A 27,671-nucleotide genomic window follows, 5' to 3' on the forward strand; every position below is an offset into this window, starting at 1 on the left:
CACCGTTCCCATTCCGCCCCTGAGGGTAAGTCGAGAAGGCCGGGGGTGGCCGATACGCCGGCGTCGCCGTCAGGCCGCGCAGAAGCCGCTCGATAAAGGCGCCCCTACCCTTTGGCCCCTTCTGACCATCCCCTGGCCCCTGCCCCTCGACCCTGCCCTACAAACCGGAAATCTAGTGTAGTAGGACTCGTATGCAGGCTACTGGGCTACGCTCGTGTCATACGGTGGGAGCCGCTGGGCTACGGGCTACGATACCACGCGATCATCCTTGAATGGACTCGTATCCTGAGCAGAGAGCGCGCTCTTCCCGCTCTTTTCCCACTTTCCTCGCTCGCGCGTCGCTGCAGCGGCGACTGCACGGATCATGAAGAATCGCATAAACGAGTAGATAAAAGCCCACAGGCGAAAATCGTCCGTATCTCGACGATGGCATTACACTGTCCGCGAGAGAGAATGGTCCATGTCTCTCGTGCCGATTTCACGTGAGTCCTTCACTCGCGTCCCTTACAAATCGTTCGAATGAAAGTAGGCGAGACCGGATTTAGAAGTCACAAGGTCAGTGTAACTGAGACAGGGTCAGTGTGACAAGTCAATTGTCACAAAGCTCTTATATCTCACATAATAAATAGAGAAGCACAATCTTCTCTATAGTACAAGTTACTTACATCATGTTAATTGGGCATATGAAATGACTTACAATAGAAACATCGCACGTGGTATTTACAGGCACTTTTTCAAAATTGGACGCAGTGAGTAAATCTTTTTCCTTTATTTTTATTAGTCCGTTAATTTTGGAATTTCTGGTCGCAATTTCTGGTCCTTCTTTCTTTTTAGTTGTAAGAAATGTTGTGGATTTAGCTAATTTTTCCTGCGTTTAGTTAACAGTCACTGCAACATAATTTATAAATATAATCTCTTTTATTTATCAAATGACCGTTCGGGTTGAATCGATCCGAATTAAGTGGAATTAGTTATCACGCATTGCGAGCCCGTCACGTAGATATGACTTATGCAAGAACATGGAAGCACACACAGTGATGTATTATGTTATATATGCCACAATAACGAATCTACATAAAGTTCTATAGAGAGAACTCACACACAAAGTTATTATTATAAAATTTATTAAAAAGATTATTATCCGTTATCTTCTTCGTTCAATGATTGTTTATTGTATCTAATCAGAAGATATCGCACTAACTTTAATAAAACACTTGAAACTTTAAAGTAAAAATAATTAGTCTTGTTTCCTTTACATGAAAGACATCACAACCAATCCTAGGAAGTAAATAGTATCATTTTCGCGACTTTGCTTACACCTTAATAACTTTTTGTGTATAAATGTGTACAAGGATAATGTTTTTTTCTTTTATCTAAAGGTTTTATATGGAAATGTGTACAATAAAATATAAAATAAATTTACGTATATCTCTTTTTTTTTAATTCAATATGGAAAGTGTGACAACTAGATCTGGTCTTCTCTATCATTGTTTCGTTTTGCGATGCGTTTGGTACGTTCCTGTTGATAATAATAACGTTCGAGGCCTTATAATTATAATTACATGAAAACGTGCCATGTGAATACGCGTATAATGATCTGAAAGATATATCGAAGCAATATGACTCATACCGTTGCTAACGTGACTGCAACGATGTCGTGTAATTTGCATGTCATGGTAATTTTGTCTCGTCAATGCGTCCCTGTAAAATATTACCCACTCGACGGCTGAATGAGGAAAGATAGCATCGTGTTAGTGTGTTTCGAGTGGTACTAGCGGCAATATACTTTTCGCCCTCATCGTAGGCCCTTACTCGCTGCTACTGCAGGCACGAAGACCCACTTGGGACTAGAACAAGCGCAACTCGAGAGACATGAATTTTTCGAGTCCTCTCTTCCTTTATTCCAGCATGAAATGCATCCAAGCGCTGAAGCACAAATAAGTATCTTCGATTTCTTATCGATATAAGAACATCTGGATAAAGTAACAACGCATAAATCAACAATATATTTTTTATGCAGATATTCTTATATTGATAGTCACTATAACTTTCCATCTATACAAAGTATTATTAATATCCACAATTATCACATATATCCACGTAATGGTATCTACAATTCTCAGTTACGATGATAATTGTAATTTAATTTTTCCCAATTACGATGATCAGGCAAGAAAAGTTCTAGACGCAATAAATCAGTTTTTAAACGGATGCAACAAATTTCGTTAAACAGTCATGGTCCCCTTAATTTTTTTGATGAAATTTTAATAAAATCGTATCCTTTTTCATTCGTGGTATTATAAAAAAGATTAAAACAAATTAAATAATTGTATTTAGAACTTTTCCCTGTCCGATCATAGTAACTATTAAAAATATAGTGGATATCATTGCGGTGAACACACCCTATATATATATATATAGATACAATGCTAAATTATATATATACAATATATATATATATATATATATATATATATATATATATATATATTTCATAAATATTATAGAAATATCATAGGAATATTTCTTGACTTATCAAGTTTTCTCGTGAAAAAGAGGAGATACAAATTTCAAGTAATTCGCACGTGTTTTATATTTTACTTGAACGTGTATGCAGTGTGAAAAATGCAGACAACCTTGTCTCTTGGGGTTTATTTGTATCTTTTTGGTATCGGTCTTTATATTTAAAACTATATTTTCTCGCGCATAATGAAAAAATAATTAACTTTTTAGTTTTTATTCTCACAATGTTCTGTAACACTGTACACACACACACATATCCACACACTCCCGACCACATAAAATTCTTTAAATTAGAATTTTAGATTAATCTATTTGAACAACTCTTTAAACAGAAGCAGAGTGTAGAATATATTTCTGTGCAATCAGATAAGGGATATTTATATTTTTGCCTTCCTCTCAAAACCTCGCGCGACAAATTGCACGCCATATGTAGCATGTGTATGTGTGTGTGTCGCGCACTGTTTCCGAACTAATAATACAATATCATGTATGTGAGTATATTATACGTCATCCCTTAAAATATATGCGAACGATTACATCGACATGCATCGCTCTAAAATTATTCTCAACTTACGTACAAGATTCACTATAAATACAAGGAGAGTATAGGGAACACATGCGCGCGCGTGCGCGCGCGTACATTGTTATTTATAATAATTTTTAATATGTACACAATTATACTGCTTAATACATTAGTTTAATATATCTTAAATTTAAGGCCGGTTGTTCCAACTTCTTGGTAATTTAACTGATAATTAACTCATATGTCTTTATATGAGTTGAAGAAAAAACAAAGACAGACATATGATTTAATTATCAGTTAACTTATATTTAACTAGAACAAAAAATTGGAACAACCGGCCCTTAAATGGTTAAACTCCACTTTTGTATTTGGTAATTTATCGACTACGGCCAGTCTCTCGTCGATCATGTTCGTTGTCCGCGGGAGTCGTGAGAGCAGGATAAATATTTACGATATTAACATGAAAGCGTGGATAAGCCGAGTTGACGTAGAGTTCCCGCTTTTTACTTTTAGCGCGAAAGCGCCAAAGCCGGTTACTGTTGCTTCAATTTCTTCTCAATGGCGGGACTGACCTTTTCGGCGGGAATACAACAGGTCAAAATCAAGCCAAGTAGTACCAGGGAAGTGCCACACCACCAAGCCAACGACGTCGATTCCTCAAAGACGACGAAGCCCACGAGAGCCTTTGAAGGAAAAGCAGGAAATATTTAGCTAATGCTCCTTACGGCCGGATGATTTTATGATTCTATGACTGATTGATGGCTCTTCTCTAAGTTTCCTCAGTAAACAAAGGACATTAGATCAATATCTTGAAATATTGATTTTACGCGTATTTCTTGATTTTTTGTTTAATATTTTAAGAATATTTCAAAGATATTATTGGATAAAATACGATCCCTTTGAATATTATAAAAATATTTTAGAAATATTAAAGCGTATCAAAGTTATTCGTAATAATATTGATACAACGTTAAAAACTACATATTAGAAAACATTACATGTTACTAAATATCGTTGCAATAACGTCCTATTAATGATTTTTTGCTTACGGGTCTTCGCGAAGTCTCGCGATATTCTTATATCTTCAAGTCATTTGAGTAATGAAAAAAATGCAAGATATCGAAGATCAATGAGCGCATTATTAGCGAACCACATGTTTGGCATACCTAATATATATGTGTATATAGCGCAATGCACGCGACGGATTTAACCGACACTCTTATTTTCCGAAGGATGCCAGTCGGTGACACTCTTAAGTTAAAGCGCCTATATCCTCGCAAACTTAAGCTCATAAATGTTTAACTTCGCGCCGACATAATCGATATACGATGTCGCGCGAACACGTGTGCGAATTGAATGCGATTTCCGTAAAGAATTACATATAGAGAGAGCGAGCTATTACAATGTACGCAAAACTATATGAAGTATTCACGCCGAATCACGTTTAATTAACGAGACAGTCTCTTCCTGAACAAGAATATCAATATTTTCTACATCAATGTGTGTGTGTATGTAAGCGAAAGAGAGAGAGAGAGACAGAGAGAGAGAGAGAGAGAGAGAGAGAGAGAGAGAGAGAGAGAGAATAATTGTTCTCACGACACACGAATGAAATATCATTCAAAAGCCCCGGCATGAATATATAATATTTGTCGCGTTAATAATTCCGATATAGGCGCGTTTCCTCGCGTACAATGTAACCATCGTGATTGCGCTTCAATATGCATCATATCATGCACACTTCCCGTTCGATCGCCACGTAACTGTCTACATATAATTGCTATGACCGCATTGTGCATGTTCGCGGAATTGCGTCCAGTTTGCCAAACAACTTTCACTCTTTGCGAGCCGACGCATGGAAATGTGTATTAGTCCCGTAGTCGCGCGGAGCGTGGACGAATAGAACGAGATGGCTAGCGCGGATACACGTATCTCCTCGCCTTCCTCAGAGACGCGGCTCGTGCCCGACTCGATCGATTCGCCGCTCGATACGAAGGGGAGACGATGTCCGGTGCTTGTAAGATAAATTATGATTATGCTCACCGAACAAACGTAATTTGTGGCTGCGCTGGTGACCGTCACCGGTAATGAGGATCCGCTGCCGTGAAGCGCTTTGACAAAAAACGTACATCCCACGGTGTTGCACGTGACCATAAGGATCAGCAGCAGCGCTTTGAGCAACAGGGACAGCTTTTGCAAAGAGATAAATGTCGCTCGTTTAATGTGATCACCTTGCGTTGAAACGAGCAAACAACTTACGCTACGTCTACGATAAATTGCACTGCTTAATACATAGGTTCAGTTAAGTTACGTTCAAATACCGTTAACGTAAGTCGACAGGAAAGAACAACACAACAACACGATTAATAGGTCGAAGGTCTTGACCTACGATTTTTGTAACAGACAGTTTACCAGTTTCTTCTTTGCAAAAATTATATGATAACACGTGAACATCCTCCGACCATGTAGGATTGTACCGATTATTGAGATTAATTCGAATTGAGAATCGACTGAATTAATCGTCCAAACGAATTCATTAAATTTAATTGAGTGTGTGTTCTATGTTTGTTTCAATGATTTTAGTAATTAAATAAAAATATAAACTGCATTCAGGCGAAGGTAGATTCTTGCAATAATAGAGTGTTTACTAATTCTCTTCTTTGTGGAAATTATACGGTACACAAACGTTTTCTATTACGTCGATTGCGGGAGATTGTGCATACCAATTACTGAAGTTAATACACATTAATAATCGAGCTAATTAATTATTGAAGCAAATTAATTAACTGAGCAAATCAATTAATTAAACTTAACTGAGGTTCTACATATGATTATCTCGATAACCCGCATAATAATAAAATAAAGTGTAAACTGCATTTGGAGATACGTTAATGCAATTCGCTCATGCGGTAACAGATTGTGGTAGATTGTTTACTAATCTCTTTTCGCGAAAATTATACGGTAATATGTAAACATTCTCGGTGAAGAATCGCGTCGATTATTGAGAATTTGAATTAATTAGTCATTATAACAAATTAATTAAATTTAATTAATAATATATTTTATGATCGTCTCAATGACTCGCATAATTAAATGAAAATATAAACTGCATTCACACAGAAGTGCATTAATATAATGCGTTCACACTCTGCGAAAACGATTGTTTATTACTTTTCTTTTCTGTACGAATTAGTACAGAAAAGATAACTGTACTGATAATACTTAAACGTTCTCCCTTACATCAATCTTATCGAAGGATCGTATCGATTATTGAGATTAATATGAATTAAGAATCGATTTAATTAATTACAGAGGCAAATTAATTGAATTCAATTGACGATGTGTTCTGTGATTTTCCCATGCGATCTGCGTAATTAAATAAAAATATAAACCGCACTTGGGGATATGCATTGATGCAATCCGGTGTACTCATACTCCGCGATTTCTCCCATGTTTCTCTATAATTAGAAATGAAAAAAAAAAAATATATATATATATATATATGATCCAGTCTCATTGACGATAACTTACTCGGTAAATTACGATAAATTATTCGGTAATTTTGGAAAGCTGATAAAACGGTAATTTAGAAAGATTACAGAAATAAAAAAATGTTAATATAAAGTACAAAAGGAACACTTAGTCTTTAAGATGAATAAGACATTATTTAACTCATATTTTTCATAAAATATTTTAAAACTGTATATTAATATATTATATATAACATATAGTAATTAAGAAACTAAATATATAATAACTAGAGAAACTTAAAAAAAATGTTGGTCTTAATTTATATTTTTTATACTATCTTACAGGCTTATAAATATTTTCATTTATTACCTTGCTGTTTCAGCGACTAGATTGTGTAGTATATAATTTTTAGTTATATTTTAAAAAATAAAAATTTTAACTCTCGAAAGGTAGTAAATAGTTTCCTTTCTATCATCTAAGAGACATTTCAGAAATTATCAGATGTACATTTGATGAGAATATAAGAGGAATATTGTTTTATCTTATACATTAGTCCGAAAAACACGAGTATTTGTGTATAAAACTAACAAAAGTGAAGAATTTTATCAAAATTACCAATAAATTATCATCTTACTGTAAATAACCGTCACTTTAAATATAACAGCAATTTTACACCTCTATCTACAGGATGTCCGGTACAGGACTCACGGAGAAGCCACATGATCACACATGCATTATCGCGCACAACTATACATCAATCTCCTTTGATTAATATCTAAACATTTGCGTCCATTTGCGTACCATTTAGAAAATGGTAAAAGACTTTTTTGTTCAGTTTGACCTAATATACAAGTGGCAGATATCGCCATCATCTGACTCATCTACGTGATCATTCACGATTCTTCTTTGATTAAGACTTAGAATTTTACGTGTTTCTCGCAAAATGGTAGAGAAATTGTTAGTTTAGTTTGACCTAATCTTTACTTACATCACGGCTCCTCTGTGAGTTACCAGACTCCCTGTATAATACTTGAGAAACGCATCGGCCTAATTGTACAGTTAATAGTGTGATTTGGACGCTTTACTTGGTGAGAACTCTTGGCGAATGCGCCGGACAACAATAGCGCAGCCGATTGCGCATAAAACGCCGCTCCAGCGCGTTACTCGAGGTTACGTGATTGCAAAAAGTGCACGATACAACGATAATGATTATGAATTGTGCGTGTGAAGGAAACTGAGAGAGATCGCAAGGCCGCGCACACTCGACACTTTCACCCGCGCCCCGACCGGATTCGAATTTACCGCCAACTCACCAACGACGATGCGTCAGCGCCACCGGCGAGCTTGCCCAGAAGACTGCCGCCGGTTGCAAAAATGCCAGCCACGACCGCGAGATGTGCCCCGCCAACACCACCGCCATCCTGGTGCCCCTCCATATCGGCAGATAAGGAGGATATCCGGACGTGGCGAGGAATCGACCAGCCAAGGCCGCTCGTGCGAGGAAAACACTCGTGAGGGAAGCGGAGCGTCCGAGATAAAAGCTCGCTTACCGGCGGACACGCTCTTATCTGCTCACGTTGAATTAAGAGCGAGGTGACGAGAGCCCTGACGACGACGAGTCAGTCGATATCGAGCGTGATCGCATACCTGTGATGACAGACTGCGAATGACAGGCGACAATCGCGCGAATGAGTCATCGTACGAGCATGCGCCCGATAATTTACGCTGAACTAGTATACAATATTTTTCACAACTTGTATAAAGTGTTTTTCATGATTTAGACATCATGAAGTTAGGAGCTCACCAAACTGTCGAAAGTGAAGGTCATTACCGACGGATAATAATATAATTAATCGTGTAATTAAGAATACTCAGTAATTGTAAATAATAATAATTAATAATATCATTGCCCAATAATTATATTATTAATTATTTGTATTTTTATTATTTATACTATTTAATGTGTTCTTAATTGTATGACCAATTTTCTTATTCACACAAGTTACTGCAGCCGGTTCAGTGATAAAAAATAAACCTGTTGATGAACGCGCGAGTGTGACTACGACTTGTAATTCGACAGAAACGAATTACACGAATACGCAGCATGTCGACTTAGACGAAACACATAACGCGGTCTGCGGTAAGTTTTCCCAAATACACAAATGCATCGGTGACTAAACGGTAATGTCTAACGTTAAAACCGAAAGAGATGTTGAGGAAAAGAGCAGTGCTCCATTCCGGAATTTTCGAATAAGGAAAAATGTCCAATAAATTTCGAATAAGGAAAAATGTCCGGCATTCGTTACAGCATCAGCGCCGTTTTCGGTGTTTATATACTCGGATTTTACCGGGATATTAAAGTATAGGAACTTATTAATTCTTTATTAATTATTATTCATCATTTATTCATTCGTTTTCTTTTGTATCCGTATACTTTTCAATATTTAACAATATTCGCGCAAGAGTGCCGAAATCAGGTAGAATACTAACTACGAGGGCACATTTAATTGACTAATCAGGACGAAAAGAACTAAGATTTCCGTATCATGATTGGTTAATTAAATACTATTATATTCTCTGAGTGAATTTCGGAATGCGACCCAGGGAGTCGATTATGTATTAACACAACGTGATGAAAATTACGAAAGTGAATAAATTCACTAGATATCGATCAGTGAAATGGTAAATACTTTTATAAATACGTTCATTATTGTAATTTACATAAAAAAAGTTTCTGTGATACACAATCTACCTCCAAAGCATCCTAAGACTCTATTCAGGCAACTTTATAAAATCCAGAGTGATGGGGGACAGAGGCTAGAATAGGGGAAATCGGGGTTAGATGCTCTATATTTTAAAATTTCGAAGTTACAATACGCACACTAATTGTTGTAATTGACTCTTACTAAAGAAACCCTGAGTTCAGTAACGCAGAGTAAAGAAGGTCACATATAAAATATGTATTCTGATTAGTAGTTGCAGAGTCTCCGTAAGAGATCTCCACAATCCTCCTGCTGGTCTTTAATTATGAGCCAGCTTTATTTCATCCGCCCATATGCTCGATTTCAATTATTTTATGAATGAAAATTGCATTTATTAGCAGAAACAGTATATCACGCTTGCAAGAAATTTCATTCTAATAACACATCGCTTAATTTTATTCAGTCACGATGGAAAATATTAATAGGAAACTTCGAGAAGCTCGAAAATTTACTTTGCTATTGGCAAATTAGTTTTACCAGTTTTACCAATTTTTTCTATTTCTTAACTGTAATATTATTGCGATTTTAATGAAACTCAGGGAGAAGTATTTATGTCCTAAAATGACCATTTCACGATTTTGTGCCGACTATTTCTCTCAAGATAAGTACTAAGAAAAGCACATGAGCAACATACTCCTGGAGTCATATAGGCTCCCCTGAACTATCAGCTCCAAGAGATTTTGAGCGGAAAAGAGTAATCTGTTCTTTCCCGCTGCACTCCTCTTGCATTAGCCAACAGTAGTTTTCCCTTTTCAAATCTCAACCAAATCTCAACTGTATATCTGTTTATTTTTATGTTCCGTTAGAACGTACTAGTTCAGCGAAAAAGAACGGACCTCCGCACACAGAACGTAGCAACGTTCATTTCGTAGAAAAAAAAATGTGAACGAAATGTATGAATTCTTATCTATGGCAGTGCTTGTGCAATTTTTCCGATTGGAAGTAAAAAAACATAAATTGTTCGAATTGAAAATTATGTGGACAATGTAACGTCGAAATTTTTGGCGGTTTAAAGAATATTTTCATATAATACCAGATTGTTTTTAATTACAGAAAAATAAGCAGGATTTAACAACTTATTAATAAATTGGTGGATATAAACCATAGTTTTCTGTAAAATGAGTTGCTAAATAAAAAATTAGTTGATGCTTGTTGGAATTATGCACGTAGCAGTGTGTACTTTTCATAAATTCGCGCTGTTACATTGGGGTTTACTCTTCCAACCCACCTTGCAGGAAGCAGGGTTCATAGAGTTAACTCCGAGTACAGCTACTCCGACTTTCTGAACGATCAGGCTCCTTCTGTAGAGTACGTCACACCATATTTCGGCACGACATCGAGTTTTAACTCCGCTACCCGGAGTAGAGATTTCAAACGCAGCCCAGGACGTTTTCCTCCACCGTATCGTGAACAAGTGTCCGGAGAGTGGACGACGGTGCGGTGAGGTCCCGCGCGCTCCGTCAATCAGCTGGTTGTCAATCGAGGATCCCGGGCGTGAGCGCGACGTCGCGCTCGGCGTAAACGGGAGAGCCTCGGCTGTCGCTTATCGACCGGCTTAACGCAGCGCGGTTACGCAATCGACTTTATTTCGCAGGCAACGTATGCGATCGCGTCGCGACGGGTGTCGGGCAAGGCTCCCGCTCACGCGCGCGCAGCCGTCCTCGGATCGACCGATCGCGATCGCGCGACTAATCGACAATTGAGCGCGCGCTCGTCACCTGCTCGTTTAATGCGAGCGAGCGAGCGAACGAACGAAAGAAGGGACAGATAGACAGACGCACGAACGAACGAACGAACGAACGGACGGACGGACGGACGGACGGACGGAGCGAGCTGCGAATCGTCGATGCGGTCGGTCGGTGAACGGTAGTGTCAGGTCGCGAACAGACGGAGCAAGACGAGGCGAGGCGTGCGCGTGCGCGGGCGCGGACGCGATCTCTCGCAGGTAGTTTAAAAATGGCGGCCGACAGGTAGACGTTTTACCGCGGCTTGCACGCGCTGGCAAGCACGAGGAACGCGAGCGAGTTCTCGCCGCCGTGAGGGTGGCCGCGTACCGTAATCCCGTGAGACACGCGCGCGCGTCAGACCGACACACGTCGCACGCGATCATGCCGTGTTGTCGTCCTTCCTAATGGACAGGCGCGGAAAGCGCCAAGTGAATGAGTCGCCGCCGACGTGCTCGCGCGTCCGAGAGTCCTCGTGCGAGCCCGTGTCCTCGTCCTCGCCTGCGTACGCGTCGCCGTCACTCGTTACATTCCGCTTTCGCACGATCGCGAGCGTGGAGAGAAAAGGGGGAGAAGGAAAGCGGACCACCGCCGCCGCCGCTGTCGCCGCATGTCTAGCCGCGCGCTCGTATACGTAAGTAAAAACATTTGCTCGTCGATTTTCGACCGATCTCTCCATCTCTCTTTTTCCTCGCTCGTACATACAGCCGCGAGAACGCATACGTCTCGCGTACCCGCGGCTCGCGAGATCCTGCGCGACACACGTCCCGCGCTCCGAGTCCTGTGTGGCCTTGAACGCGCGATGGCTTCTCGGTGCTACGCCAGGCGATATAATTGGCAGGAAGTAAAATACATCCGCTCGGCGGCGATACGTTTCACTGTGGGATATTGTGCCGTGCCGCTTGACGCGCGCACGGTTTGATCGTTTTTCTGTGTGCAATGAGGATCGCACGAGGAGCTGCGCGACCAAGGAATTCTCGTGAGAACGCGCGGATTATTATACTATCGACTAATTCTCCATGGTGATTGTGTGCTAAGTAACTCGCGCCCGCTAGGTGCTCGGTGCACGGTGAATAATTAGCGAGTATTTCCCGTGTGCCTCGTATGGTTGGATTTTGTGTTACTAGGTTGGTGCTTGGGGGGATCTCTCATGAAATAGCAGTGAATTATTGGGAGTTCAAACAATTATCACGTCGACAAACATTGAATTTTCTTTTGCTCCCATTCATTATTGTTGCTTATTGTATCCCATATTTTTATCCCTTTTCTTTTTTGTGAAGAATAAACCTGATACTCTTGTTGGGTGAGTAATAAGCGATGCTTGTTTTTCACATATTATCTCTGAGACATAAAACTTACCTTGTCAAGGTATGGTTGGAGTATCTAAATATGTACATTCTTAGTAGCACCTAATGACGTAGTATATTACGTAGTAAGATTAAGGATGCAGCATGCTGTGGATATATATAGTCTATGTGTTTAACAAAGATCTGACATATCATATCCTAGCCAAAGTGTGAATACATAATTTAGTTGTATTTCAGAAAAATCTAATCTTCAATCTGTATTCTTTGCTTTCTGTTTTTTGTTTCTCTATCTTCTGACTTATAGTATAAGATGTAAGTCAGAAAGAAATAAAGAAAAAGAAACAGGAAACAAAGAGCACATTGTAGGTCAAGTTTAAAAGCTACAAAATACCACAGTATATCTAATTATAGAGAATTTGTGCCAATATTACAGCTTGATTTTTTGCATTTGAGATATTTATTTCTTCCTGTGTATATATATATATATAAATTTATACACACATCATCTGTTGAATGTCATATTTTTCTGAGAGCATCTATAATCTTTCCAGCTAATTGCAGTTGAATACAATCATGCTATTTATAAATGTGTTTCTTCACAAAGTATAAATTTACTCAATTTACTTTCCAACGAAGAATATTCTATAAAAACTCCCTGCACACATCCTTAAAAAAAGAGACACAGTAACATCAAGCCAATGTTACTATTCGTGGACAGCTGTATGTCAATGTGTAGGAACATTTGTGCAAATATTTTTTGTGCGTTTACTTATCTAAGTGCTTGATAAGTCTGTTGGAACACCAGGTTAAAATATACCATCATTCCTGCCAGATAACTGAGGTGGGATCAGTTAAGTCTCACATATGTATTGTTGAAATAAGTGAAAATCCTGATTACATCGACATGAAAGAGTCAAGATAATTGTGTGTGTGTGTGTTTATCAAAAAATAAATTATCTGAAAATGAGATCTTTGTTTTGCAAGCATAAAGGTAAAACTGTTGGTCTTCCATTGTTCTTTCATGATACAATTTTGCAGTCCTCATTATGATTGTTTACTTAAATATATGGCCAACAGAGGCTAATGTGTCAAGTAGGCCTTATCTGATACATTCAATTGTAATTTGTAAAGATTTATTTTTTGCATATCTATTATGGAGCAGATTTTTTAAAATTTCTTTGATACAATTGTAAGAAAGATATATACTGTATATGTGTATGTATATGTGTCTGGCAGGAATGTGGGTTGTGTTTAGACTTGATGGTGATTGATTTTTCTCTCTTCCGTGAACAGGTAAATATACTTGCAAAAATTACAAGCACTTAACAATGGAACACTCGGAGTTAGTGGCGGAAATGGTACACGTCGAAAGGCTGACGACGCAAGAGCGGCTGCATTTAGCGCGTCACCGTAGACTTCAACAATTAAAAGTATGGAGGCAACGTGAAAAGGAGTGGTTGCGGCACCAGACCAGGCATACGAGTAATAAACGTCACATATACTTTAGTGATAGTGTCATGTTATTGGAAGCAGCTGCGAGAAACGATATTGACGAAGGTAAAAAGAAATTACGTGCATTACTTTCAGCTGTTCAGACGTGACCGTAAGGCGCACTTATATCGCATCAGCGACATTTATTCTATTTTCTTCCTTTCTTTCAGTAAGACGGCTCTTGAAGAAAGGTGTAAATCCGGACTCGACGAACGAAGACGGCTTAACAGCGTTGCACCAGTGTTGCATAGATGACAACGAAGAGATGATGAAGTTACTCATTGAATTTGGTGCTAATGTGAATGCGGAGGACAGTGAGAAGTGGACGCCGTTACATGCCGCTGCTACGTGCGGTCACTTACACTTAGTTAAATATCTTATCGCCAGGGGTGCGAATTTATTGGCCGTTAACGCTGACGGCAATATGCCGTATGACATTTGCGAAGATGAAAAAACGCTCGATTGCATTGAAGGTGTGAAGAGAGTTGCGCTAAGGTTCTTCACGTTTTTTAGAATATACTGCAACTAAAAATTATTTTCTCATAACACAGGGGAAATGGCGAGGCGAGGAGTCACTCAAGAATTAATAGATGAAACAAGAGCGTCGACCGAGGTTCAAATGTTGCGGGATTTACAAAAGATTGCCTCCTTGGGGGGAGATCTTGAATACAAGGACCATCAAGGTGCCACGCCTGTGCGTATCTCTATCTTTATACAGATTTGTACAATACTCAAGATCGCATAACTGAATCGCAATTTTTACTGCAGCTTCACATTGCATCAGCAAATGGCTATCTGAGAGTCGTGGAATTTCTTCTCGACCAACATGTATCAACGGATGTGGAAGATAATGACAAGTGGCAGCCGGTTCACGCAGCTGCATGTTGGGGACACGTAAGTTTAAATCGAAAAATTCATTCGTGCAATTACATTACATACTTATGTACCTTCGCTTTGCACTGAAGCTGGAAGTACTCGAATTACTGGTACAAAATGGAGCTGACCTAAATGCGAAGAATAAGCACGACGAGACTCCTGCAGGTAAGACTCACTCACTGGGTCATTTCGATTTGTATTGTCCCGCTTCGTTTCTCTGCATTGTCACTATGCCGCCGTAGACATATGCGAAGACCCGGAAATCAGGGAGAGGATAGTGGAACTGAAAACGGAACAAGAGAGCAAACGACTTCGTGAAGCACAAGGACGACGAGTACGCAGGTCACAAAGCATAAATACGCGAACACAAAGCGTACGTCGGACATCCATTCGGGACAAGGTTCTCACCACGAAGAAAGATGCTCAAGAAGAAGCTCGGTTAAGGTTACAAGCGCAACAGGTACAACGAACTTACCGCATACTAGACATGCCTGAAGTATTTCCCGCTTTTCCGAGATGTAAATTAATGCTAAAGATCAGCTTTACTGCATAATCGTATGATAATGACACCGTGGGACGTATTTCAGACGTACGTCAGTGCTACCAAGCCTAGTATACCGCCATTGGAGAATAGCACGCAAGAAGTAGGGGACCACGAGACTGATTCTAGCGCACTGACACCAGCGGTGCGAAAAGGCCCCGAAGGAAAAGACAACGAGTCTTTCCTTCACGAAGATGTTGATAAAGATTCAGGTACATTCCAAATGTATTCTTGCTTGCATTGGTTGTGGTTCGGTAGAATACTGTGGTTAATGGTAGCTTTGTGCGAAATGACTTCAGAAAGTATACATATACTTCAGTCACGAAATTCAAAAGTTGCACATATATGTATATATACACGCGTGCATATATGTGTATATCACACGCTGATTTAGCCCGTAATATCCGAAGTGACGAGTGCGTTTAATGCGAACATAATTTGAATCGAAGAATGTACATAAATTCCTATAAGTCATGCGTTCATTGGACATAACCGGAAGACTATTACCCCCGAAAGAAGAGAGAAAATAATAATGAGGTTATAGAATTATATAAATATCGTCTGTACATCGATATATCGTATCGCGTGCACTCGCGCGCGCCCGTGTGAGAGAGAGAAACCAGGTCCGACTAAAAGACGGACGCGTCTTCGTGTGTTGATGCGTTAATAGGCAAAATTTTATACACGCTGATGAGAGAGAATAAAAGGAAAGTAATCCCGGAGAATATTAAATATGGTTCCGACTATACATATCTTGATTATATTGGTCTATCAATTGCTAAACGATCGATCCCCATGAATGTACTCTGTTGAACTCACTGTGTTAGCTGTCGATTATTTACCAGCTTTTTCTTTCTTTTCACTACTGCGTGCTCCTGAATAATTGCGAGGTTAGTTTTCTACGTCACTTTCCTATTTCTTTAATTATTACATTTCACGATTTGTAACGGTGCATTCGATTACGTTACCCTTTTCGTATCCATACACATCACGATGCAGACTCTGCCGAAAGTTACTCGCTCATAGTGTACGTACTCAAAGTATTTACATGTGCTGCGCATACACGATGCATTTTTCTCTCTGAAAGTGTTTTCACACATGTTGAAACACACAACACACACACAAACACACATATGCATACATACACGTATATCTCGCTTTGTTTCACACACCAAGTCTCTTTGACAAGGCCTAAATGGTTAATCAGCTTCTTGAGCGTATCATCATCGCGTGGCCCGCGCGTTAGCAAAGCTTAACGGCCACACTGAGCGCAATACAGAAGAAATAATCACATAGACGACATCCACTATAGGTATGTCGAGATGTTTCCGTACTTTCTTACGTAAACTGGAGTCCAGGCGATTTAGAGAACTGTATACACGCCACATTAGTAGGGCACACGATAAGTAGAATTGATGACAGAGATATTCTACACTCTTTATACATATATTATACTATGTGCAAGTCATTTTTTTTTCCTTTTCTTTAGAATAAGTACGTACTTAGAAGACTGTTACTGTTTGGCGAACCTCTGCCGGATATAAAATGCGTTCGTAGTGCAACGGGCGGGTTCTGAGCCTAAAAAGCATGGATCTCTGAAATGGTTCGCAATTATATCGAATTCTTATGTACTACTCATCAGCAGACTCTACATCTCGTATTGAAAACTGTTAGTGAACTTTCTCGCTAATCTATATGGCGAATGCTTTAATATCCATTTTATTATTACGTACTCGAGGCGCGCGGGTGACGAAGGATCACTTCGCTCTATTATCCGAAGTAGTCAATTTGAACAATAAAGGAAAACATATCAGACATAGTGATGACAAGCCATTGGTGGATAAGTCTCCAGCGGACCTTTGCCACTCTATTTCCACTTCCGACTGGACGGTAATATCGCTCTAGACGAATTGTCTCGGAATTGTCATTTCATTCCTCTCATTGAATACCAATGACAGATTGTGATCACCAATGTCTCACCCCACATAACGAATAACGCGCAAGTATGGTTAGACCAACCGTTTGTAGTATATACTATTAAACTGAATAATCTATACTATGTTAAAAGGAATTCCATCGTAGTGTTTAAAAATGCGGAAAGGCACATATATAACGTAGTCGTTCAATAGCTGTTCCTGTTCTCTGCAACGTAACGGCCGTTTACCGTTTTCTCTTTTTCTCTCTTTCTTTTCCCTTCTCTTCGATTCCCTTTCTCACTCTTTCTCCGGTTTCTTCTCTCTCTCTCTCTCTCTCTCTCCTCTCTCTCTCTCTCTCTCTCTCTCTTCCCTCTTTCTCTCTTTTTATATATAAACAAATTGTATTAATTAATTTTACTTGCGCGAAACGCAATTATTGAATATCGTTTAGCAAGACACTGTGTATGTACAACGATATGCGTATGGTGGTCCTTGGTGCAATGTTTGACGCTTGTTGCTGAGAAACGCATGTCAGGCTTGGCGCATGAGTCTCATAGTTGACACCCTCTTTTTTCTCTTAACTGTGATCGGTGCATAGGAATAGAGAAGGGGGATGATTAAGGTGACGGGGGCGGAAAAGGGGGCGGCAATAATCGTCGATCGAAAAGTCGGCGCTCTTTGACCCGGGGTGAAGTAGCACATTGGATTTACGTATTTGCCTGACAGCAGTGACAGGGCCTGATTCAGCTACAGTCGGCGGCCAGCAGCCGGCGCCGATTTACGCGACCGATACCGGTGATAACAACGGCAAGATCAACATTCACGTGTCCGTTGTTTTCGTCAAATCCTTGTCAGATCTGAAGAAGCAGCGGGCGCAGAATCGGCACATATCTGGCGGCTCCCTAGACGCGAACGGGAATGGTATACCGATGCCGGTCTCGTCCATCTCCAATTCCGACCTCAGCAACGATGACTTTCAACGTTTCACCGGGAACACTAGCGAAATCGTGGGCGATAATCACTCGGAGAAGAGCTGCTGTACCGTCATGTAATATATCAGCTTTCACGATGACGACGACGACGACGCCGGCAGCAACAGCAACAATGTCGTATCTGCCCCCCCTTCCCGTCGTTGACAATTATGCGGAAGCTTTGCGGATAAGCGAGTGTGTTCCTGCGATTAGATTTCGGTATTTCCCGAAGAAATTTCCAATGCGCTCGTGTTCTTCAATTTCACGCAATTTCGCGAATCGACTCCAAGGGGCGCGCGCGATCTTTCCTTCTACGTTGCGTTACCTTGGCGATATATGTACATTACAAATGATATCCGCGGCGGCGCGTATCGACGAGCTACTCTCGCGGAGTAGGAAGAAGGAGAATCAGCTTTAAAATCAAAACAGCTATCGTTTTGATATCGCGATATAATATCGAACGGCACGTACTTAAAATCGCAACGAGAAGTCCGCGTCGCGCTTGTCACGCGCTTATGCGACCGCGGCGCTCGGATAAGTTTGAATTTTACCGTTCCAATCGTTGAGAACACCTTAGGTAACGTTACAACGTGAACTTAGAACGTGTACTTACATTTGCAGAGATATATTTGCATTGTCGAATTATTTACAAATTTCCCAGCGCCTAAAAATTAAGTATTGTAAAGAGTTTTACTTTATTTATTGTTATATAAAAGAAATGTATAGAGACTACATTCTAATTACTAAGGAATGTGTATTGCATTTTCGTAGGTACTACGTAGATTCGGATTTTATAGTACGTATCACCGCAAAAAAAAAGAGCAAGTATAAGACTTATCGAACATCTTCCAATGTTTTTTATGAGACTCTAGCCGTAAGGATTAAGTAAAAACTGTTTTTTATATCGATTTAAAGATTATTTGTAAATTTTGATATGTAGTATTTATCTATATTATGACTATTCTAGACGCAACACTGAATTCCTTGTTCTGCGAGCCACACACGATATACATCACTGATTTACAATTTCGCACCTGTGTTGTATACGCCTACGACGATGCGAGGCGTTTAATTTTAATTCAATCTCGCGTATCAGACGTTTGAGAGAAATGCATACGTATAATATATATACATATATACATATGTAAGCTTTACGCGGAGTAAAGCTTGCATATTCCCGCGCGACCATCGAACAATCAAAAGTGGAATATACCGGTAATAAGCATTCTCTCGTATTACGCGTATGCGTGTGCAGAGAAATGTGTGTAAAGTAACAATATCTCTGTATCCTGCCGAACACTCCTGCATACGTTTCGCACACTTCGCATCGATCAGTCAGTCAGTCGGTCGTCTGAATTTATTAAACGCGCGAGAGAAGCGAGCTTTCTCAGCGGGAATGCATAGTACAAACGAACGCACGTACATCTTTTTCCATGGCGCATGAAAACTCGTTGCCAAAAAGTCGTGCGCAACTTCCGATCTTACGAGCGCGTTCGCGTGATTCCAGATCTTCGCAAATTATTCCAGATCTTCCAATCGCGTTAATTGCACATCTTCGATACAATGCCATACCGCAACATTACCGATATTCCGATTGAACGTGATGTAACGTGATTGCACATAGCGTGATTGTCTATACTTGATTCTGATATGAATGTTACAGCGAAAGTTGATTTGTTTTAAATGGCTGTATTGAAAATGAATTTATGTGACGTCCACCACATGTTTCTTGCATTGTAATATAATAACGTTATATAAAATAAAGTCACTCTCTGTATATGTTAACCCTTTGTATTGACTTATTATTCATAAATCTTTGCGTGTTCTCACGCTGCAAAATCCAAAGCAAGTACCAACACGCTCTCGAGAGAAACCAAACGTAACGTAACGAAACGTAACGTAACAAAGTTAAGATCTTTCCACAGATCTGGAAAACCGGAAAAATTTGGAAATATCAGGGAATTTTAAAGAAGGCAAGGAAAAATGTTAGAGAAAAATAACAAGTTTTGTTGCCATAGTCATGGAAAACCTGAAAATGTCATGAAAATTTAAATTAGTCTTTTGAAGCGCTCTTATATCCATTTTTCTTGTTTCCTTAAATACAAGATTATTGTATAATAAAATTTTCAATACAGCAATAAAAGAAAGAACAAAAACAAATGAAATTTAAGTAAGAAGAGACTTAATGAAATTGAAAGAAAGAAACTCAAGATTATTACTGAAAAACAGAATTGACTTAATAGATGAACGGATTCAAAAGCTCCAAATGTCAATAAAATAATGTAATTGTTACTTCTTTTTAACTTGTAGAAATTAGTCAATATTAGAAATTTATCAATATCATATTTATTTTAATTCAATTTTAAAGATTTATAGAAGAATAACATGTGATTGTTATTTTTTAGTATATATAATTAAATTATAAAATTATCACATTTATTTTCAACTTTCACAATGAAATTTGTCAATATTGAATTTATATATTGTCAATACCAATAAAATAATAAAAATTTATATTTTATTCAATGTTTTTTTTATACAATCGCTTTTCCCCTTATAACTGTATTTTTTTCAATACTTATGATGAAGCATTGGTCATGGAAAATTCTCCACATTTGTCTGGAAAATCTGGAAATGTCAGGATATTTCAAAATTCATTTTCTGTAGCAACTTTTATAATCTGCAAATTTCAATGCGCATATTTTTGTTCTTCACGTGCAACGAACATGTAGGTCGGTTTACAATCCTTATTAACGTATATTGTTACATCATATAGCGTTCAGAGAGATAAAAATAGTTAGTCGGTGTTTTCAGAAGCGCGCTTCGTCATTGCGACACTTTTATGTATCATTTCAATGGCGTTGTCAGGACAAGGAAGTCGAGTGTGTGTCCGCGATGCACAGTGGGTCAGGAATTGAATATGTCGTCGCGGTCGACTTATGATGACACTCACGGTGATAACGCGACGGCTTAGTGATCAGAAGAGGAAGATTACATCAGTCGAGTCCCAATTACAGATTGATTTAATCAAATGTACATCTCGCTATTCTGATGCAACTTCTGCGCTTTATTGAGCTTCATTATAGCAAGCATAATCGGTTGTTGACGTAGTTGGTGAAATATAAATAAAAAAATGCTATTTTGAACGTTGGAATAATATGCGAATTTCATCCTCGGCTATACTTAAAATTATTCATGCCATACATAAAATTATTCCCGTCTCTCTCTCTCTCTCTCCCTTCCTCGCTCCCCTCTCTCTTTCTCTCTCGCTTTTGGCACAAGCATATTCTCAATTAGCGCGACGGGAAAAAAACGAATACAATATATAAAAATCTCTATCAATAATTAATCCCCATAAGATCTCTTGATAAGATAGTATCGTTTGTCATTTATCTCTCGATAAGATAGTATCATTCGTCGCTTACCTCTTGTACCGGCATTATGTTTAGTCAAAGATGTGCTTTATCACGACACTCGACGCATTATTTGGAGTATTTAACATAAAGGCCAAATTGGAGAGCTCTCGCTCTTTTTTTTTCGACGATATTTATTTTCATCGAATAATTAATTACATTGCACAATTGACATTCCCTCCCAGAAATAAATCTCTCTCGCACAATGCGACGGAAAGAAAAAAGGAGAAACAAACGCGGTTTGTTATCGTCGATCGATGACGTCTTGCGATATCGCTTGCAACTGGCGTTGAAAATTAATTGTTTTTTATTGATACTCGATGTACGCGGTATATCACGTTCACGATATTCAGTATAAAGCTTTACTCTTGCAGGTTTTCGCAACGAGGAATGAATCGAATGCTTCGCAGAAGGATGGAAGTGATTTGACAAAGGATTTAGTTTGCTCGACGCTACAAATGCCTCGCTTAGAATGCGGTCTGCTCCTTTAATGTTGTGTGGTAACGACATTATTTTACCGGGATAGTTTGAAGCGCCAAACGTATTCGAAGAGCGATTCGGTGGGGAGACGCGCTTGATGGACATAAAAACTGGCTGCCACTCATGGCACAGTACAGTAAGTTTTGCTCCTCTAATTTTGCAAGAACTCCTCGACGAGCAACGTGTGCTCGCGCTTCCCATCGATAGCAGTAATCATTATTTCTGGTCGGATCGCTATATTAAGCCACTTCAGGTAAACACGTGTTTGATCTGTCGTGTTAAAGAAAATGATTTTATGAATTTATACACTGAGAAAAAACATCTAAAAATTGACAATTATTTATTAAGTGAATACCATTAATATATTTATTTAAATCAAAATTCTTTTCATTTAAACTGAGTACTGTTTACTCAGTTTAATCTTTAGACCGCCGGAAAAAAGAACCAAGTGTATAATCTGTATGTGTAATCTGCAAATTTTGAGACGCAAAATGTTTTTGTTCTTCGTGTGCAACGAATCATGCAGGTCAGTTTGCAATCCTGTATTGACATATATTGCACATTATATATCGTTCAGAGAAATAGAAATAGTCAGTCGGTGTTCTCAAAAGCGCGCTAAATATAGGCGCGAGCCGTGATCGAAACTTTGTATATATCTATTGTATATAAACTTTGTATATATCTTTGTATATATCTTTGTATATACCTATAAAGTACTTTTTTTAAGGTGATTTTCTTCGGGAATTCAAATACTTCAGACCCCGGTGGTCTAAAGATTAAATAAAGTTTATTCAGTTTTAAATGAAGAGAATTTAAGTAAATGTGTTAATGATACACACTTAAGGCTCTTGGCCCCTCGCATTGTCTATCTCTTTTTAATGACGTCAGAAGCGAGAAAATGCATGCTAAGAATTATTGCAAAATATGTTAAAATAAAAATATATATCCATGAAGTAACACTTGCAATCGATTAAACAAATTTGTTTACAAAGTTGTTGTAAACAAAAGATATTCCGTGCACTGCCCTTTTGTTCTAACAATCAATAATTTCTTGTAAATTAACGTGACATGCAATTCATCTTCTTAACCCATTCCTTCGCCTATTTTTATTCAGATTAATTTACAATAAATTATTGATTGTTAGAGCAAAATTAGATAATGCCATTCTCCGATTAATAGATGATCTTTAATGTTCCTTGAGAATAATTCCAAAATATTTTTCAAAAAAATCACAGATCACATCCGAAAGTTCAAACACGTCCGACCAGGTTAGGGCGGAACTGTTGGAAAAGCACGTGTGCGAGAGAAGCGCGAAGGTTGAACGAATTCGATGAATTGAAGTCCGCGGGAAATCGAACGATCCTATCGCGGGTGATTTTAATTTCGGACATATATCGCCGCGTGATAGCTACAATCAATATTTCTACTGACATCGATAATTCGTTGTTTAAGGATTGCCGCGATTATCTTACCGTTTAATCTCGAAATGACTGGCGTAAAATAATTTAATTCCTAATGAAGTATCGATAAGAAACACTTCATAAGCATTACGAGAGTAATGCTTCTTAAGTAGTATAAAATGACACTTCTAGCGCATTTTGATTGGGGAAAAAAATACAGAAGAGATATATCTCTCCTTGTCTCTCCCTGTTTTCCCTGCCTCTCTTGTCTCTCCCTGTCTCTTCCTGTCTCTCCTTGTCTCTCCTTGTCTCTTCCTGTCTCTCCCTACCTAGTCAGCCTCCTCTCCTCTGCCGGGTCCTCCCATTTGTATTAATACGAGGGAATCCCGGCCTTTTAGTGAAACTGACTTCGATTGAATTCTAAAAATACAAAACAATAACCAGTTAGCCCATTAATGATAATTTATATCATTTATGGTGGTTACCACCACACCAAATAAGAATATACTCGCTTTACTGCTCTCTTCACTCAGATCATTGTCAGAAGACATTTCTTTTAAATAATTAACATAAAAGGATCATGTATCATTAGCCGTTATAGCTTTCGAAAAGGAAGGTTAAATCTTACATATCATTTAACAAAGGAATGACGTTGAAGCAGAAGACGTAATGTTGCTTGAAGCCTTGCATATTGAGAAAGAGAGAGAAAGAGCTTTTCCAACATCACTACCCTCACCACCGTCACCACCTGTCGCGAGTGGGACGTGTATTGATGAGTCGCAATAATTCGTAGCAACGTCGACGCGCGAGTCATGTTTCCTTCAAACTCATCTGATCTTATCACTTAACATCCTGTCTCATCCTGGCACATTTCGTTCTCTGCTCCCCCTTCATTTCCTCATCTTTCTCTTTTAATCGCGTTTCGCGCGATCTAACCTCCTATCTCGAGTCGGCAGTACCGTTCGTTGAACGAGTTAACGTATACCACAGTGCAAATATAGCAGAGCGCGGTGTCGAGAACACGATTGGGTGAGATTTCGGCTGGCACCCAAGTTGTCGGGCTTGAGCGGTCCCACGACATCAGAATGTCGCGATCCCATTATGTAATCACTGCGATGCTACCGTGCCTGATGCGGACCGTCCTGGCCAATAACTGTTCCGCTTCGTCGTATCGATACGGCGCGGCACTCAGCTGTTCGATCTTTAAACGTCACGACGTCTGTCCGTACAGCAGTATGCCGGGACAGCGAGACCAGGTCATGAGCAAGCGAGCGACTTTCGGTATGGGCTGCTTCTGGGCGGGCGATTCCCTCTTCGGAGCACTGCCCGGAGTCATCAGGACCTGCGTAGGTTATGCCGGCGGCACCAAGGAGTCTCCAACCTACAGAAACATGTACTTTTCTCTTGCTATGATACTCTAAAGCATCTCATTAATTTTTATATAGAAAGTTCAACTATATAATTGCAAGTAATGAGTTAAATGTATAACCAATAGGAAGCTGATGAAACTATGTAAAACCTCTTTGCATTAAGAAAATTACATTTGAATCTTTGTTTGCTCAAACTTTAGTTAAATTTTGAAACAATTAATAGGTCTGTTCTTTTTAGCTGAACTGCCTGAACTGTGGTACAGACTGCTGCAATAAATTAGAGTGAAATAAAATATATGCTATTGCATCAGTGTGCACCAATTCAGATAGTTCAGGTAAAAAGAATAGATCTTACAGAAATTAGCATATGTGTATCTAATATGTGTAAGATATTAATATATATAAATACATATTAATATCTTACATGTTATATATATGTATGTATGATATTAATATCTTACATGTTATATATATGTATGTATATATATTTATTCATTTATATATATTAATATATTTGATATTTATATTTTATTTGCAGGGGTGATCATACAGAAGTCATTGATATTGAGTACAATCCAGAATTAGTGTCCTACTCGTACCTGTTGGATTTGTTTTGGAATAACCACGAGTATGGCCTAACAACGAAGATTAAGAGACAGGTATATCAATTTTCACCTTAATTATAATATTATTCATTGTATATGATTTGTAATATTTGAGGAGTAATGTCTAATAATTTGCAAGTTAGATTTTTTAGTGAATATTATAACCCAGACAGCACAAATGTCCAAAATCGAGTCATAAGACGTCTTTAGGACGTCTTTAAGACATCTTGAAGACAATACCTTATAAATTTGTCTTAAAGTTGTCTTAAAGATGTTTTAAAGATGTTTCTTATGACTCGATTTTGGACATTGTATTGTCTGGGAAGTGTTATCATATATAAATGATAAATCTACATAATCCATGTATAATTTGCATTCTAAATAGATTCATTTTTTAGTACATGTCACTAGTCTTGTATCACGACGAAGAGCAAAGATCATTGGCTGCAAAATCTCAGGATTTGAAGCAACGAGAGGTCGGGAAAGTCTTCGTCACGGAGATTAGGAAGTTTACAAAGTTTTACGCGGCGGAAGAGTAAGTAACATTATCGTGTCCGTTTCACGAACAAATATAATTATCGTTGCAATTGCTGTTGATAGAATTTAATCTCAACTACTTGCCAGTATTTAGCCGAACAATTTATATAATTTTGACTGTGTTTTAATAGCAGCTCTCTCTCTATAAATAGATAGTGAAACCGAGCTGAATCATGAATAGAGATAGAGATCGAATTTATGTGTATAAATTCGAATAACAGTCAGATAAACTTATATAGAATTACATAAAATTGTGTATCTTCTCAGCTATCACCAGAAGTACCGACTACAACAACATCCGTGGTTGCTCGAGAGCACGAATCTCACCATACCAGAAACTTTACGCGCGTCTCCGTTGGCAGCCAAGCTGAACGGCTACATAGCGGGTGCTGGTAGTCTCGAACAATTCCGACAGGAGCTACCGCGCTTAGGACTGAACGAGAAAGCAGCGCAATATGTAACGAAACATATTATTGAAAATCAAGGCAGTGGCTTGTATTGCTAGTTGGCGGAAAAACACGTCGGGAACTCGAGAAACTGGAATCTGCTCCGTTATCACTGGACTGCATAAGTGTTCGATTGTTACGTAAAGAAAAACATTACATTACATACGACTTGATATATATCTCGTACGTAAAAGAACACAGTCCTCTCTACGTTGAATTGAAAAATTCATAAGTGAAATTCTATAATAATAAGTATTACTCATAATTCTCGCACGATTTTGTTCATTCACAATATACTGTCGTATTATTAGTCGAATTTTATATCATGATTCTGTTTTAACACTACGTAATGTACAAGTTATCCTACGATTCTTTCATAACTTTCATTTTAAAAAATTTTACAAAAATTCACATGGATATTCCTTAGCAGAAAATTTTACTAGTTTCTGAAAAATTTGGAGAGATAAGATACTCAAATAACATACAATATTAATTATAATATTAATTTGAAACTTGATTGTGATATATAGGAATTAGCTACATGGAGTTAACTACACATTATATGTAAATTAATAAATATCAGTATTATAGTTTTGAATATCAGTGGCCAGAATATGACCAGAATATTCAACGAGTTAGCAAGCACAATTGCATCTTGCAATTTATCTAATATAGCAAACTGCTGTGAAATCTAACTATTCATTCGCAAGCGACAAAAATTACAACGACTATTTTTTATATACTAATATGCTAAGAATAAGATGATATTGTTACATAAAAAATATCTTAACTTTTTCATAACTGTTATATATAAAATATTAAAGCTATAGATCTTAATATTCAAAGATCCTCACAGAAGCAGAATATCTCTTAGAAAATGTTATTTTAATAGTAATTTTTAATAGTAATTTTAATAGTAATACTTCTAAGTGTAAAATAATTGGTACTACATATATTATAATAAAAGTTATATAATAAAAGTTATATAAAAATAGTGATAATGTATAATTATATAAACTTATTTTTATCATGACATATTTATAATTGATTGTTATTTAATAAATTGAATATCATTTATGTTTATTTTATCTTATTAATTTATGTCTAATTTATGTTTAATTTATATTATTAATTTACAAATATTTCTTTTTCTTGTCATAGGCTTTGATGTGATAAAATCTGTGTTTATTTATGTAATAATTTAAATTTGAATATAAAATTGGAATAATTTCTACAAAGTTATATATATATATATATATATATATATATATATATATATATATATATATATATATATATATATATATATATATATATA

At 38.0% G+C, this 27,671-nt stretch overlaps 3 protein-coding genes and 1 long non-coding RNA gene across 17 annotated transcripts; 2 read left to right on the top strand and 2 right to left on the bottom strand.

Annotated features, from left to right (window-relative positions):
- Window positions 1-1,997: 1,997 nt before the first annotated feature.
- On the bottom strand, window positions 1,998-7,978 carry LOC116849722 (transmembrane protein 42). The gene is made up of 3 exons (XM_032827148.1): window positions 7,828-7,978; window positions 5,087-5,233; window positions 1,998-3,729 (listed from the first exon to the last, which is right to left on the bottom strand). The coding sequence occupies exons 1-3, from the start codon at window positions 7,948-7,950 to the stop codon at window positions 3,580-3,582; spliced, it is 420 nt and encodes a 139-aa protein (XP_032683039.1). The 5' UTR covers window positions 7,951-7,978; the 3' UTR covers window positions 1,998-3,579.
- Window positions 7,979-8,147: 169 nt separating this feature from the next.
- LOC116849717 (protein phosphatase 1 regulatory subunit 16A) lies at window positions 8,148-22,033 on the top strand. 9 transcript variants are annotated; one of them, XM_032827136.1, is made up of 10 exons: window positions 8,148-8,337; window positions 8,517-8,654; window positions 13,601-13,864; window positions 13,969-14,271; window positions 14,350-14,492; window positions 14,567-14,692; window positions 14,764-14,839; window positions 14,917-15,134; window positions 15,262-15,427; window positions 21,890-22,033. In XM_032827136.1, the coding sequence occupies exons 1-10, from the start codon at window positions 8,301-8,303 to the stop codon at window positions 21,907-21,909; spliced, it is 1,491 nt and encodes a 496-aa protein (XP_032683027.1). In that variant the 5' UTR covers window positions 8,148-8,300; the 3' UTR covers window positions 21,910-22,033. The 9 variants fall into 9 exon arrangements, with proteins under 9 accessions (XP_032683027.1, XP_032683019.1, XP_032683020.1 ...); XM_032827128.1 differs by lacking the exon at window positions 21,890-22,033 and adding an exon at window positions 17,858-19,887; XM_032827129.1 differs by lacking the exon at window positions 21,890-22,033 and adding an exon at window positions 17,861-19,887.
- On the bottom strand, window positions 20,760-24,170 carry LOC116849724. The gene is made up of 2 exons (XR_004379193.1): window positions 24,024-24,170; window positions 20,760-23,815 (listed from the first exon to the last, which is right to left on the bottom strand). It is a non-coding gene; the product is annotated as an uncharacterized LOC116849724 (long non-coding RNA).
- Window positions 21,983-26,951, top strand: LOC116849721 (peptide methionine sulfoxide reductase). Of its 6 annotated transcripts, none has more exons than XM_032827145.1 (5): window positions 21,983-22,131; window positions 24,627-24,788; window positions 25,304-25,424; window positions 25,769-25,905; window positions 26,175-26,951. In XM_032827145.1, the coding sequence occupies exons 2-5, from the start codon at window positions 24,631-24,633 to the stop codon at window positions 26,410-26,412; spliced, it is 654 nt and encodes a 217-aa protein (XP_032683036.1). In that variant the 5' UTR covers window positions 21,983-22,131; window positions 24,627-24,630; the 3' UTR covers window positions 26,413-26,951. The 6 variants fall into 6 exon arrangements, with proteins under 6 accessions (XP_032683036.1, XP_032683034.1, XP_032683035.1 ...); XM_032827143.1 differs by having other exon boundaries at window positions 22,101-22,248; XM_032827144.1 differs by having other exon boundaries at window positions 22,130-22,248; window positions 24,630-24,788.
- The last annotated feature ends 720 nt before the right edge of the window (window positions 26,952-27,671 follow it).

Source organism: Odontomachus brunneus, unplaced genomic scaffold (assembly GCF_010583005.1).
Source record: "Odontomachus brunneus isolate Ranch 3 - 2012 unplaced genomic scaffold, Obru_v1 Obru_scaffold_125, whole genome shotgun sequence".
Lineage (NCBI taxonomy): Eukaryota > Metazoa > Arthropoda > Insecta > Hymenoptera > Formicidae > Odontomachus > Odontomachus brunneus.